Source organism: Protomyctophum parallelum (genome assembly GCF_964188405.1).
Source record: "Protomyctophum parallelum genome assembly, chromosome: 1".
Taxonomy (NCBI): Eukaryota; Metazoa; Chordata; class Actinopteri; order Myctophiformes; family Myctophidae; genus Protomyctophum; species Protomyctophum parallelum.
The window spans coordinates 5,920,529-5,936,765 of record NC_139697.1 but is presented as its reverse complement, the minus strand read 5'-3'; the positions used below and the strand labels follow the sequence as shown (position 1 = coordinate 5,936,765).

Sequence of the window (16,237 nt, the reverse complement as noted above, 5' to 3'; positions counted from 1 at the left end):
AGGGTCTGGTCGGGTGGTCCATCGTCTCAAAGAGCTGCTAGAGGAGTACTGTCCCCCTCTCACGGTCTCGCCAGGAAATCGCAGCGCATGTTTTTACCGTAATGTTGGGGGGGGGGGGGGGTTTACCGTAAACTTCGACGTCACTTTTTTTTAGGGGGGCGGGGCGGTATAGTAAGTAAATAAAAGTTGGGGCAGTGAGTGAGCCTGAGGATGGAAAACAGCACAGAAAGCACTGCACACTGCAGCAGCTGAGCAGCAGACAACAAAGTTTAAGTGTTCTTCCAACTTCTTCTGCAGTAGCATTCGTAATGGAGACCACCACCACCGCCACGGGCTCAAAGGTCTGCGAGGGGATGTATTCAAAGCTGATCGATGACGAAGCTGCATATTTCGACGAGTTAAACAGCAACCAAGATGTGGGCTACAGCGGTAAGGACTGTTTTGATTGATTGATTGATTGATTGGTTGATGGATTGAGTTATTGATTGGATACTTTATTAACAGTTTCCATGGACTCTTGGGACAGGCACAGGGACGTACAGACAATAGTGCAATACAAAACTAAAGGATGAAACAAAAAAATACCTTTCGGCTTTACCAAACGACTCGCCCCTTTACCAACTCGCCCTCGCGAAATGTTTTAATGCAGTTAACAGTTAATTTAGTATTTCCCTCCCTCTCTGAAATCTGAAATTATCTTGTATAGGCCTACAGATTTATTTGATTGTATAGTAGTCGATCTCTATACTCTGTGAAATGTAGAAAGAATAACATGACACACTGTCACAGAGACGGTAGATTAATAAGTTAATTTAGGACCTTCTAGCAGTTAATTTCGTTTTATTAAACACATTTCTTCCATGTAGCCCATGTTTTGTAATGGCATCATCATGCTTTTATGCCCGTGGATATATACAGAGTGAACTTAATGATAAATTAATATGATATTAAAGGCTTTCATATAATGACCAACATGAATTATATGTTTGTTATTTACAGCTAGGTAGAGTAGTGGGGCGAGATGGAAAAGGGGCGACCGTACTATAGGCATACCAGCTGTTACCGTGCAGGGCAGGGGAGTGGTCCGTCTGGGGGTATCCTTCCCCAGAAACTTTTTTTTTTAACAGAGTAGGTTCGTTGGTGTAATGTAAATGTAGTCCTGTGTTCTGGTGAATTTGTAGCCCTGGTCCAGTGCGTCAGCGAGTCAGAGAGACTCATTGATTGATTGATTGATTGAAATATTTATTAACAGTTTGTAGAATTTACAGTACATTTCAAGCACAAACTCAATACAAAGACTGTTAACTGTGAGTGGACGACCCAATTAAGCATTACACTTGTTTACAACAGGGTCCACATTGTTCAATTCATCAAAACATTTAGAGACATACAAATAGACACTTCTATGTAGCTAAAGAACAGAACAGGAATTCATCATATAGGAAGCAAAAAGGGAAAAGATACATATACAGTGAGGGGAAATGGGGTGGGGGGGGGGGGGGATTCAGATTTTAGGTAGGTGCCCTTTGAGAGCGGTTTTGAAGGAGTCAAGGGATTCACATGTCTTAATGACTGTTGGTAGGGCGTTCCACAAAGAATTTAGTCCCTTGTTTGTGCCGAATCTGGGTTGTACATGGTTTGTTGCACTCCCTCTGGTGTTGTGGGTGTGGACTTAGTTTACATTAAGGAAGTATTTAGACAGGTACATGGGTATCTTGGTGGTGTATCGAATCTTGTGGACCAGACCCATTGCAAGATGCTGTACTCTGTCGTCGACCCTAAGCCATCCCAGCCTGTCAAAGTGGGCAGGGGTGAGGTGGGTTCGGGGGGTGAGGTCAAGTAGGAGCCTGACCAGTTTGTTTTGGGAGGTCTGGAGCCTTGTTTTAAGGGCCTTTGAGGTGCTGTGGTACCAAGAGGTGGATGCATAGTCAAAGAAACCTTGTACGAGGGCTCCTGTTAAGGTCTTCAAGGTGTTTTTGCTGACCAGTGAGGAGATCCTGTAAAGGAATCTTGTTCTTTGATTGACTTTTTTGATTACGTTGGTGGCCATCTTATCACCGGAAAGATTGGCCTCCAGGATGGAACCTAGGTAGGTAATTTGATCTTTTCGTGTGATAATATTGTCACCCACTCTAACCAAGAAGCCATCTGCCTTGCTGAGATTACTATTTGATCCGAAGAGGATGGATTCAGTTTTTCCACCAGGGCTAGTGAAGTTGGGGAGTTGATACATGGGTATCAATGAGGTGTTACTATATTGTCTATTTGATTTCACAACACACAACCACATGCTCGTTTGTGTCTTTTTTAGTTTTAGTTTTAGTTGGTTTTCACTTCACAAACCAGGTTTATCTACTATCTGCCTCATCTCAGATTTCTCATCAGAATATATATAGGTATAGGCTATACCCAGGCTACCCTGCCTATAAGTTTTTTCCCCACAGATAAACTAATATAATTGTCTATTTTAGATTTGATTTCTACTGCACTTACAGTAGCCTACACACTGCAAACTGATACACTGAATTGCTTTTCCTTGCGGAAGTCTTTTTTAGTTGTATTTGCCCTTTTTCAACACTGCAGATTTTTGTTTTATTTATTTATATTGTCAGTACAGTTTGCAGAGAATGTCACAGCCACATTTCACTGTACATTCACATTTCACACGTACACGCATACCGTGCGGGACTACTATGAGTGTGTGACAAGTAAACTTCTTGAAAAGCAGAATATTCCTCTGTTTAAGCCTCTCAAACAACTGTGTTTTTCTTTTTTTTGTGAAATGCCTTTCCCTACTGAACCGCACCTCCAGAGGTCCTGCCAGGACAAGTCTGTGTTCATTTTAGATCAACTGAACTTGTTGTTCTTGATGAATACACCCTAAAAATACGTTTGGGGATAGTGTTCTCACGTCTTAACCCATTCTGACCTGAGATCAGATTCAATCGAGGTTTCCACTGGACACACACTGGTCTGATTAACCCATTCTGACCTGAGATCAGATTCTAAAAATGTCAGTCGTTCCACTCGGTGGCGCGATATGAGCTTGTAGATCTGCTATTTTTCAATAGCTAAAGCATAACATGATGCCAACACCAAAATTGGTGCCCGGTCAGAATGGGATAATATACTGCTCTAACATGTTTGACATCATTATGTTATTAGGACTTTAAAGCTACAATATTTGTATCCTTTGTAATTGTATTATTTTAAATAATGTATTATAATGTAATTGTATTATTGTATGAATTAAGGAGATAAAGAAAATAGTGAGTGTGCGAGTGCACATGAATTGTATATTTAAAGTGTACAAAAAAAAAGTATGAAAGCGTGGGATTTATATGTAAAGTTTGTATGTGATGGGATTGTATGTGGTTGTGGACAAAATGTGGGGTGGGGTGGGTGGGGTAGGGGGTAACAAGACGACTCACCCCGTTTCTGTTTTCCTCCCAGAATTTTCCCCAGTGAGGGGTGGGAGAGGCTGGACAGCAGACGGCTGGACTTTGAATTTCTCTAACTATAAACTTTCATGACAGCAGAACAGCCTAAGTACAAATATAATTAATGAAAAGCTACTACAGTGAAGTCTGTTCACAGAAGTTGTTGTAGGATATGTGGGGATTATCTGACGAGGTACCATTGAGTGGGCAAAACCTTACATATACTAAATAATACTAAATTGTTTATAGGGTCAATATAAGTAAAATAATATAGCCTTTCCACAGGAGTATCTTTTTATATTTTTCCAAAAAGAATACAAACAGCCAATAGCATATTACAAAGTTATCTCCCTCACTGGTGAAAATTCCGGGAGGAAAAACGGGCAAGCACCGGGGTGAGTTATCCAGTATTCGTGTAGGGTAGTATTTATGAATTTGTGAATGTCACAATTTTAATATATTGTGCTGAGTCTGGCGAAGAAGATTTGATCTTGTGCCAGAAACTTTTTCAATAAACCTAAAATCCTTTTTATCGTGTCCTCACAGGATTTGAACCAGCACCAGAGGCAAGATTTCTAGCTCTCAGCCAGGGGATATATTGCTGAATGAGCTGTCTGGTGCTGGGACTCTGGTGCAACGCACAGGTCCACGCTCTGGTGAGAGCAGGAGTGGACCTGGTGAGACGTAGGAGGGGCCCGGACAGGAGACAACCCACAGAGCCTAGTCCCTCCATGTGCCAGAAGTGTACCTCCAAGCCCTGGCAGAGTAGTTCTGGAGTAGTTCCAACGGATTGTGTGCCCCTGGTTTTTCCCTAATGGGACTGATTGAGGGTAGCTACTGGGACGTAAGTCGGGACTTGATCACTCCCGGCTGGGTCGCCTGAGTGAGGGGTATGATGTTGCGAGACCCGAAACCCTGTTGACCTCAGGATACATCACTGAGGATACGTCCCAGGTGCATCCATGTGATGGTTTTTTTGTCATGTATGAGCTTCAGGCAGTGCTACTTTTCATCCTGTTGATCCTAAACCAGGGTTTATATTAAATGTATGAAAGGAAGAGCAGGCAGGCCACCTCTGTATAATATTTCTAAAGATGATGAACATAAAAATGAATAAAGTTTTATTCATTAATATGTTCCCAATTTCAGCTTTAAAAATATCAGTAAAACAGCCCCATTCCTCATATTTCCGGCTACATGTTGCCTTTGTCAGGAATTCAGCCAAAGTCGAATCATGTTGCTAATAATTATCAACATAATTTGACGTTGGCATCATGCCTGACAAATGCAGCCAGCGCCCAGGAATGTGATGAAGGGAGCTGGATGGAAGTCCTCCATCTACAGTAAAATAGTCTCATGGATAAAACTGTTACAATATATTTCCAACTTCAGTTTATTGTGTTTAAAAACAATTTCCCAATATCAAAATGGTTGGTATTTCACACGTAAAATATCCTAAAATAGCTTATCTTTAATGTGTTTCAAATTATGTTTTGTATGGAATTGTTCCATTTTGTGTATATCAGCAGTTCACAACCTTTTCTTCATCAGGGCCCACTTGAAAACCTTGAAAGCTTCACGACTCAAAGCATTTCAATGCATTATTTCAGTGATCAATCAATCTATTGTTTTCCGGCTTGGATCAATGGAACTAACGTAGTATACTTAAGTTCTTATTTACTGGCATCACTAAAGAAAATAGTTTTTTGTTTTGAAATATTAATGTCATATTATATTATCATTACAATTAATAAAAAGGTTGGGAATCTCTGTGTTCCACATAATCCTATCATACCCCTCTCTGTCTCTCTCTGCACCATCAGGGCCCCCCCTCAGCCCAGAGGTTCAGGGCCCTACACACTCATATTCCCCTCTCTGTCTCTCTCTGCACCATCAGGGCCCCCCCTCAGCCCAGAGGTTCAGGGCCCTACAGACTCATATAAGCCTCTCTGTCTCTCTCTGCACCATCAGGGCCCCCCCTCAGCCCAGAGGTTCAGGGCCCTATAGACTCATATTCCCCTCTCTGTCTCTCTCTGCACCATCAGGGCCCCCCCTCAGCCCAGAGGTCCAGGGCCCTATAGACTCATATTCCCCTCTCTGTCTCTCTCTGCACCATCAGGGCCCCCCCTCAGCCCAGAGGTTCAGGGCCCTACAGACTCATATAACCCTCTCTGTCTCTCTCTGCACCATCAGGGCCCCCCCTCAGCCCAGAGGTCCAGGGCCCTATAGACTCATATTCCCCTCTCTGTCTCTCTCTGCACCATCAGGGCCCCCCCTCAGCCCAGAGGTTCAGGGCCCTACAGACTCATATAACCCTCTCTGTCTCTCTCTGCACCATCAGGGCCCCCCCTCAGCCCAGAGGTTCAGGGCCCTATAGACTCATATTCCCCTCTCTGTCTCTCTCTGCACCATCAGGGCCCCCCCTCAGCCCAGAGGTTCAGGGCCCTACAGACTCATATTCCCCTCTCTGTCTCTCTCTGCACCATCAGGGCCCCCCTCAGCCCAGAGGTTCAGGGCCCTACAGACTCATATAACCCTCTCTGTCTCTCTCTGCACCATCAGGGCCCCCCCTCAGCCCAGAGGTTCAGGGCCATATAGACTCATATTCCCCTCTCTGTCTCTCTCTGCACCATCAGGGTGGCCCAGAGGTTCAGGGCCCTACAGACTCATATAACCCTCTCTGTTTCTCCCTCTTCTCCTATCCAGGACCCGTCTCTTCTGTCAGGGTGGGCCCCCCTCGGCCCAGAGGTTCAGGGCCCTATAAACACATATAACCCTCTCTGTTTCTCCCTCCTCTCCTATCCAGGACCCGTCTCTTCTGTCAGGGTGGGCCCCCCTCGGCCCAGAGGTTCAGGGCCCTACAGACTCATATAACCCTCTCTGTTTCTCCCTCCTCTCCTATCCAGGACCCGTCTCTTCTGTCAGGGTGGGCCCCCCTCGGCCCAGAGGTTCAGGGCCCTACAGACTTGCCACCTGGTGCTTAGCTATGCTGTGTGCTGTCCTTGTCATCTCCCTCATCGCAGTGACCCTTCGCTGTAAGTACATAATCACTGCATACGTACATGACTACCTCTGTTATACTGGACCATGACAACACTCTTATACATTATAGTACCTCTACCATTCCATACAGTACTTTATAATATATATATATATATATATATATATATATATATATCAGGGGGGCAGTCAGACAGATATTTCGTGAAGCCTCATTTGAAATCGGTAGTTCATATAATGGCCTGTTGTGGCGCTGGACTGGACCCAAAAATCCCCATAGCTCCATAGAGGCCCATGTATTTTGGCCCAACTTCACCTAGACTGTATTACCTTAATAAACATGGTCATGAATACTTTCTTCTTCCAGTCACTAGTTTAAAGTCTCATTTCTAATGTCATAATATTCTTTTTGGAAAATTATGGTCCCAAAATAATGACCATAAAGTCGCGTATGTTCTGAGGGGCGTGGCTACCGTTACCGTCTATGATCGGGATTCCCCTCCCACTCAAGAGTCTTCTCCTCCCACTCGAGTCAAAATAAAAACCAACGGAGAAGAAGGGGGGAAGTCCCGCCTCGTTGTCTGGGCAGCCAATGGCCAGCTGGACCCAAACGGAGCCAGCCAATGGCCAGCTGGTCCAAAACGGATCTAGAAAGATGGCGATTTACAGTGCATTAGAATGCAAGGGTTATTTCAGGCTTCATTTTACGTTCATGTTAGACCCGGGGAACGCTTTGTCCATATTTTTTACAGTCTATGATATATATATATATATATATATATATATATATATATATATATATATATCGTTGCTGTCGGGCAGAAACCTTGTATTTCTTTATGTGTGTCACGCAGGAGTAGCAAAAATGGCCGATCTACAAGCGCACAGCATGTTGCATTGTGAGCCTGTAGATCTGCTATTTTGGCAGACACTTTCAAATTGAAAGTGTTTAAGTCTGTGGGGTTTTTAAATATTTAACCACAATGAAAAGTATTAAAAAGGGCTTGTGACTCATTCAAAGGCAGCCTGAATCTTGAGTTTTAACTATGAGATATGCGAGATATGTCTTTATACAGACTGTGTGACTGTGCGTGTTGTGGAAACAATGAGTCAGTCATTACTTAATGAACACGACAAGAGTATCCAGCAGCTTTTGAATACAGCAACGTTCTGAGGATGAATCAACAAGAAACAGATGTTTGGAGCTCTCTGTGTGTGTGTGTGTGTGTGTGTGTGTGTGTGTGTGTGTGTGTGTGTGTGTGTGTGTGTGTGTGTGTGTGTGTGTGTGTGCGCATGCATACAATACTTATGCGTGTACTGTTTATGTATTCTACTTTGTCTGTGCACATGCATGCGATTGGGTACATGCTGTATGTGCGTGTATGCATGACTGCATGTGCGAAGTACTTTGTGTATTTGCGTATGTCCTCTCTGTTGAAATAACGTTCCGTAAGGAGATCCCGTGAGTTGCAAACCTTCAGTTCTGCTTTTCTTCACACTGTTAACCTTAGGTCAAAACCGTCAAATCAAAGTATTTTAGCCAGGGAGGAGTTGGGCCAGAGCCCACAGTGGTACTTGTTATGAAATAACCAAGAGTGAAGACTAGCAAGTTCTGCACTTGTTGTAAAGCAATATAACTTGTTCAGATGCAACTGGTGCTATTGAGCATGGAGTGTGCAAAATGACATGGCCTTTATATCAGCCTTTACAACTGTAATTATTTCTTTATTGTCATTTATATGCTGTAACTTCAAAGTGATATTATAGTTATTATTGCTGAACTACTCAGTTTGTCATTGCCAGCCAGCAGATTCCACAGCCTGTAGTAGAGGATACGGGCCATGGGATGGTCAACTGTTGGTTTGCTAGTTGGTAGGTTGTTGAGGAGACAGTGTCAGTTAGCTGTTAACGCTACTAGTGCTAATGCTACTAAAAAAAGTCGAAACACTGCTAAAACTACACTAGTTACTACTGTTGAAACTGACAAACCACTGGATAGGATACCAATACTTCAGTTCTTTAGCAGCGGTTACGTTCAATGTAGCCTCGGCACTCAGGCTTTTATTTTTGTTCACATTCGGCTAAAAACTCCTGGGGAAATCTGCTATAGGAAGTCCACTTCCTTGTATATCGCTAACCAATAACAGTGCAGAAGCGCGTCGCTCCAAATTTGGTTTTCTCTGATGTTTTCTACCGGGGAGGGGATGGGAGGGGAGGAGGGGGCAGGCGCGGGTGCTCAGATTGTTTTTGACCGGCACCCGCCCCTCTAGCCTGGTTAATAAACCAGACTAATATCGCACGGATCCGCGGGATATTAGTCTGGGGAGGCTCAGCTTGGATTTCATTTCCAGGGAAACATTTTCTCTTTGACGCAATTGGTCAGAGCTACTGTCAGTCAAAGGTCTCAAGCATTGAACGTCACTGTACCAAAGCCCGCCCATATTGCATACCGTGTCCCTATTGGGCGCACACGTTTTCGTGTGTAGAAAATGGGCGTACAATTGAGCCTCTCCAGACCGAAATCCGCCGGTAGGCAATTTTTTTTTGCCAACGGCTGATTCGGTCTGGTTTATTAACCAGGCTACCGCCCCTCTACTAGACCAGAGTATAAATCATACAGGCTGGACTGATTGATTGATTGATTGATTGAAATATTTATTAACAGTTTGCAGAATTTACAGTACATTTCAAGCACAAACTCAATACAAAGACTGTTAACTGTGAGTGGACGACCCAATTAAGCATTACACTTGTTTACAACAGGGTCCACATTGTTCAATTCATCAAAACATTTAGAGACATACAAATAGACATTTCTATGTAGCTAAAGTACAGAACAGGAATTCATCATATAGGAAGCAAAAAGAGAAAAGATACATATACAGTGAGGGGAAAAGGGGGGGGGGGGGCGGTGGGGGGGGATTCAGATTTTACAGAGGCCAGTTTCGAATTGCAGCCGTCCGTAGGTGCCCTTTGAGAGCGGTTTTGAAGGAGTCAAGGGATTCACATGTCTTAATGACTGTTGGTAGGGCGTTCCACATTTTGGTGGCATAGGAGCGAAAATAATTTAGTCCCTTGGACCAGGCTATGTTCAATTAAATGTAAACTATGTGTGATATTATAAATCATACAGGCTGGACCAGGCTATGTTCAATTAAATGTAAACTATGTGTGATATTATAAATCATACAGGCTGGACCAGGCTACGTTCAATTAAATGTAAACTATGTGTGATATTATAAATCATACAGGCTGGACCAGGCTACGTTCAATTAAATGTAAACTATGTGTGATATAAATCATACAGGCTGGACCAGGCTACGTTCAATTAAATGTAAACTATGTGTGATATTATAAATCATACAGGCTGGACCAGGCTACGTTCAATTAAATGTAAACTATGTGTGATATTATAAATCATACAGGCTGGACCAGGCTACGTTCAATTAAATGTAAACTATGTGTGATATTATAAATCATACAGGCTGGACCAGGCTACGTTCAATTAAATGTAAACTATGTGTGATATTATAAATCATACAGGCTGGACCAGGCTACGTTCAATTAAATGTAAACTATGTGTGATATTATAAATCATACAGGCTGGACCAGGCTACGTTCAATTAAATGTAAACTATGTGTGATATTATAAATCATACAGGCTGGACCAGGCTACGTTCAATTAAATGTAAACTATGTGTGATATTATAAATCATACAGGCTGGACCAGGCTACGTTCAATTAAATGTAAACTATGTGTGATATTGTAAATCATACAGGCTGGACCAGGCTACGTTCAATTAAATGTAAACTATGTGTGATATTATAAATCATACAGGCTGGACCAGGCTATGTTCAATTAAATGTAAACTATGTGTGATATTATAAATCATACAGGCTGGACCAGGCTACGTTCAATTAAATGTAAACTATGTGTGATATTATAAATCATACAGGCTGGACCAGGCTACGTTCAATTAAATGTAAACTATGTGTGATATTATAAATCATACAGGCTGGACCAGGCTACGTTCAATTAAATGTAAACTATGTGTGATACATCCCAGTGAGATAGGGAGCCTGTACTGCAGTAGAAAGGTAACGGGTTCAATCACTGCAACTATCGAAATGTTGGAACTGTTATCAACTTAAAAACGTCACATCGTCTCTCCCCATCATCCCTCAACTCTCATGCCCATTCCCTGTTCTCTCTCCACCAGAATTAGCAGGTCTACACGCTACACGCAAGATGTAGCAATGAGTCCTGAGCTTGTATAGATCTGCTAGTTGAGGCCACGTTTACACGGCAACAATCAGAATAGAAAATGACCGAGTGCTGTTGCGTTCATGATGTCGCACGTTTTGTCGTTTCTCCAGTAATGCCTGTTTAAAAAAAAAATCCACTCTGGAAGGAAGTTTCACTTCATTGCGTTTTCAACCCCCGAAAACACTGTTGTTGTCTAAATGGAAGGTTTTATTTATTTTGACGTTTTCTGTTGTCTATAAACAGGACCTCAGACGTTTTCTGTTGTCTATAAACAGGACCTCAGACCAAATCTAAAAATTCTAAATGGGGCTTCACTCTCCTCTCCTCTGCATCCATGCCACCAGACAGGAGCATGTCCACTCCACAGGGAAGCGATAACGATGGCACGGAGGCCCAGGTTCAGCGACAGACGCAGGAGGCCAACCTGACTGCCCTGACCGCGCTCGTAAGACAGCTGCAACAGGAGAAGACCGAGCTACTCGCTGTCAAATGTGCCACTAAAGGTATTTAGCAGTTTAACTGCGGAATTAATTACATCGCAATGCCACCCACGTTCACTGCCTGGATTTCACTAACCTTTGAAGAACGTATTAAAACATGAATTAAACAATGAAAACGTAACTCGTTATTGGGAGGGAAGCTGTTCTACATCAATTTACTCATGTAACTCATGAATGGGGGGGAGTGTTAAGACACCTCGAAGATCAAGGTTAAGTACAGTACCTCATACTTTATGTGGTACTCAGAGATAGGGGTGGGCTATATGGTGATAAATATCGTTGAGACGATACAATGTTTCCACGATATGCCTTTTCAGAGATATCTTATAACGTGATAAAGTGAATCTTGATTCACTGTATCAAGTAAAAGTTCATGTGCACATCTGCAGTTCTAGACTATACCTTAATTTCTAAAAATAATAATACATATTTTGGTCTAAATGGTCTGTTAGTCCTTTGTCTTTTAGTTTTTATTACCTTATGGGTGGTTGTACTGTTAAGTAACTTGAAAAATAACCATACTAACCGCATGGAAAATATCATGATTCGTGATACAGCTTGAAAAGATATTGTGATATTATAGTTTTCCATATCGTCCACCCCTACTTGGACGTCGTTGGAACGACCTCTAACCTATTACAGTAATGTTTCTTTTGCATTTCTAAAAAAAAACGAAAAACTGTACTAAAATTATTCTTCCGTCATTATTCTTCACCAGCTCCAGAAGTCATCAACACGGTGCCCGTTACCTCAACGGCGCCACCCACCACTGGGCCGTGTCCCAACCGCTGGCAGCTCTATAATGGCAGCTGCTACTTCATCTCCAGCACCAAGCGAGACTGGCAGGACAGCCAGAACTACTGCAAGGAGAAAGGAGCTCACCTAGCCATCATCCTCGATGCACAGGAACAGGTAGGGAAAGATAGGTGACTCTGACTGGATCGAGGGAGATCTATCCCAAACTATCCCAAAAGCCAAATTCCAATACCCAATATCTCGGCCACTCGCTCACTCACACTCGCTCACTCCAGCATGGCAAATGACGGTGAAATTGGTGACCTGCCAAATATGTGACCAAATTGTTCACACAACTATTACATGGAAGTCTTTAAATACATGGCCTAAATACAGTTAGGTTGAACTCTGCTAATGAACAAACTGCAACAATTGACATTAGGACACATTTACATTATGTGATTGTCTACACGGTTGTCACATATTTCAGCAGGTCACCAATTCCACCATAACACCACCTTGCTGGAGTGACTGAGTGTGAGTGAGCGAGTAGTCGAGATTCTGGGTATTGGAATTTGGCTAAACCTTTCCATGCCAAGGATATAGAAATAATAAAATGTGACCACTCCATTTTGAAATGGAAAGAAAAGTACAAAAAAAGTGATGGCCGATCTACAAGCTTACAAGTGTTGTGAGCTTGTAGAAGTTATTTGTTTTACCAAACGTTTGCATATTTCCGCCAAATGTTTCCTATTTTCAACAAATGTTTGCCTATTTTCATCAAATGTTTCATCAAATATTATGACATGCCCAGATTTGGGGTGGTCTATGACTTTAGGACGATTTAAATCACATGAATTTGAAAATAAAGCTGATGCTATACAAAATGTATTTAGTGCCTTGTCTTGTGTTGTCTTGCATGTCTCAGTCCTTCCTGTGGGAACTTCTGCCCCGTGGCCATTGGAACGCATACTGGATCGGTATCACTGACTCTCACACGGAAGATACCTGGAAATGGGTGGACGATACTCCTCTGGTTGGAGGGTAAGTTCAAACGGTTTTTATTTTAAGACCTGAAGCCGATTCTACAAAATGCCTTTTAAATGGGTTAGGTTAGTAGTTCAATTTCAAGATTTTGTAAAACTGTAAAAAAAAATTGCTGCGCAGCACAAACTGGCGAGCTTTGAGCTTGTAGATCTGTGTGTGCTTTCCCGGGTTTAATGGGTTAAGTTAAACGATCAAGCGCAGCACATTGACCCCTTTTCCACCGGTTGGTTCCCAATGGGAACCGGTTCAGTTCTTTTTGGTTTTTAGTCCATGAGCCAGAGCTCCATAATTGGTGGGCAAACTATACCCTATATTAAATTGTTTATAGGATCAATACAAGTAAATTAATACATGATAACCCTTCCACAGTAGTACATTTTTCATATTTTTGGATTATTTTGCATATTTTCCTACATAATGCCTCATTTGCATATTTAAAAATGTAAAATTTGTAATATAATAATATATAATCATTGCCTTCATGTAAGTACTCAATTGGGGAAGTTTCACGGTGATAACAATCTAATATAGGTAGGGTTTTGCCTACTCAATTCATAATTAACGTTCCAATTTTGGAGCTCTGGCTCATGGACTAAAAACCAAAAAGAACTGAACCGGTTCACATTGGGAACCAACTGGTGGAAAAGGGGCCATTGTGCTTAACATACAATGAATGAACGATGAGTGCACACCGAGTTGGTGACATGTGGGAACTGGATACAGAGAAACGCATGATGGATGCTGTCTTTTACATGCTCTACAGTACCAAGTTTTGCAGTCAGATGTTTTTCCCAACTTGCATTTTATACATAAGATACAGAAGATAACAGAGGTCATGTTACAGTAACAAAATAAGAAAGAAAAAACCCAAGCCAACAGATCAGCTTTCATGTGCACCATTTGACAGCCTTAACAACTGCATGGTTTGTACAGATACCTTTATTGTTTTGAATGAAAAATAATACAAAAGAAGATTTGGTTGGTCTGGGAAAACTCCATAATTATTGTTTTGTTATCACATTATCCATGTGTGCTTCCGTTTTCGATGTGTTCGGTAAAATAAATTAATCCAACCTTATACTATCAATAAAGGCATAAAAGCCCAAAAATAAATCTTAAAAAAAAATATATATATATTCCTTTTTGAGTGGAACCTAACCACTCCAATGAACAGCAAAGTCTGTCCGTATATCTCCATGCATGTACAGTATGTCTAAGGGAAGCCTAGATGTGTTGTGCGTTGAGCCGTAGGGATCATTGCCAGGTTTCAACTGCTATTTTTCTCATCCTTTTCCATTGAGTAGCTAGTTAAAGGCTTAAAGCTCGTAACTTTTATATCTTAACCCAGATTTGAACCACGCAAGAAGTTATGGGATGTTCGGAGTGTCGATATATTATATCATGGCCATAGAATCCACCTTCTTGCACAATGAATATATTTTTCATACAGTATAAGCAACAAGGACAAGGGCCTTTTTTATCTCCTTCCTCCAGCCTATCTTTTCCCCTTGTATGCTCTCTCTCTGTCAGCAGTTTTCTGACTAATAGTCTCATGATATTTTTCCTCTTTTTCAAATATTTGTGTAGATGAGTAAGTAACATCTGCTTGTTTTACTTGGCAGTGTTCCTCTTTTATTACTGTCCATCCCTTCCTCTCTCATCCCTTCTCTTCCTGTTTTTTCCCTCACTTCTCTTCCTGGTTGATCAGATATATATATATATATATATATATATCTGATCTGTACGTGTGTACAGCTGTAATGCACGTAACTCGAGGACCATTCGCCCCACCGACTTCAAATTCGACACACACGTTCCACACCCCCACAGGGAGTGCATTGCCCGGTGTCGAGTCGGACCCACGGTTGTCCAGACAGTATGGGCCTGGCCTGTTTTGAAATCACAACACTCCATATTTGGGCATGCCTGACACAGAAATCTCCATATATGGAGCATAAAAGGGACACATACAGATGGGTGGAACGGGTACTCCGACACGGGTACAACGGGTATTGCATAGCCAGGTGGGGCATGGATCTCCAACTTCCGTCTTTACCGACTCAGTGCTCTGCAGCCGGGCACCGGTCTAGTTATAATAATTTGTAATGTCTTATAACCACTGTTGTGGTGCATTATAGTGCTGACAATTTGCCACTGAGCTAATAGAGCTTGTCTGCTTACTTAGGCCTCTTTTAGACGGCGACCATCTCCATATAACACGTCAAAGTCCCGTTGCGTTCAATTTTTTTTGGACCATTTACATGAGAACGGACACTTGAATGAACATGCTACAAAGTGCATGCATATATATGCCAGGTCGCTAGGTGGCGCGTGTCCTTGTGGGGTCCGTGTGACGCAGCGCTTATATAAACCATAGACATAAGTCACGCATGCGTAGAACTACTTCCGTTCTTCTTCTACACAGAAAGTAAACAAACGTCGCGTCCTCATCACACCTCCAGCAAACCGGACTTGGTTGTTGTTGTTCGTTTCCCCTAGCAACTGACGCATGCCTATGACACCATGTAAAAACGTAGGACACGGGGCGAGCCGACCAGAGCTGACGTAAGCCATGATGTCACAAGTTTTGCGGATCCACCGTTTTGCCTGTTTATATGGAGACCATAGGAAACGGCGTTCTAAAAGATTTCCACTCTGGGAGGTGGTTTCACTTCGTTGCGTTTTCACCTCCTGTGAACACGGTTCTCGTCTAAATGACAGCAGCAAACGATACTTTATTTTGCCGTTTTTTATGAACACCATCCTCGTGTAAATAGCACCTTAGTTTATCCCTATCTCTTTCTCACGTATAGTTTCTGGGAGGACGGTGAGCCGAACAACCACATTGACGAGGACTGCGGCTACATTATCAAGACCCGCGTCCTGGAGCGCGTGGCGGTGAAGAGCTGGTACGACTCCGTTTGCTCTCTGACTTTCTTTTTCATCTGTGAGAAGGAGATAGTGGCTGCTGAATGAAAGACTCCAGCAATTTGTTTTATTTGTAAATAAATATATATATATATTTTATCTACTTTTACTGTGTATGAGTGAAAGGGGTGCACAGGCAAACAAAGGAAAGTATTCACCAGTGTTCATTCAGACAACTATTTTCTGAGCATGCATACAGTAGGTCTTTATGCTGCGCAACATGTTGCTTCTTTCTTGACTCTCAGTTATGCACATTTGTAGTCTGTTCATTTATAACCCATTCTGACCTGAGATCAGATTCATACGAGGTTTTCCACTGG

General features: G+C 42.3%; 1 protein-coding gene across 1 annotated transcript; it reads left to right on the top strand.

The window, feature by feature from the left end:
* Positions 1–220: 220 nt before the first annotated feature.
* Positions 221–16,237, top strand: LOC310860641 (uncharacterized protein). The gene is made up of 6 exons (XM_083767701.1): positions 221–429; positions 6,347–6,475; positions 11,052–11,210; positions 11,926–12,119; positions 12,871–12,986; positions 15,803–16,237. The coding sequence occupies exons 1-6, from the start codon at positions 309–311 to the stop codon at positions 15,963–15,965; spliced, it is 882 nt and encodes a 293-aa protein (XP_083623827.1). The 5' UTR covers positions 221–308; the 3' UTR covers positions 15,966–16,237.

Excerpts from the sequence above, each read along its gene's own strand:
- LOC310860641 (XM_083767701.1), top strand. The coding sequence starts at position 309 with ATGGAGACCACCACCACCGCCACGGGCTCAAAGGTCTGCGAGGGGATG. Across the intron at positions 430-6,346 it reads CCAAGATGTGGGCTACAGCG|GACCCGTCTCTTCTGTCAGG; the intron begins GTAAGGACTGTT and ends TCTCCTATCCAG. Across the intron at positions 6,476-11,051 it reads CATCGCAGTGACCCTTCGCT|ACAGGAGCATGTCCACTCCA; the intron begins GTAAGTACATAA and ends CCATGCCACCAG.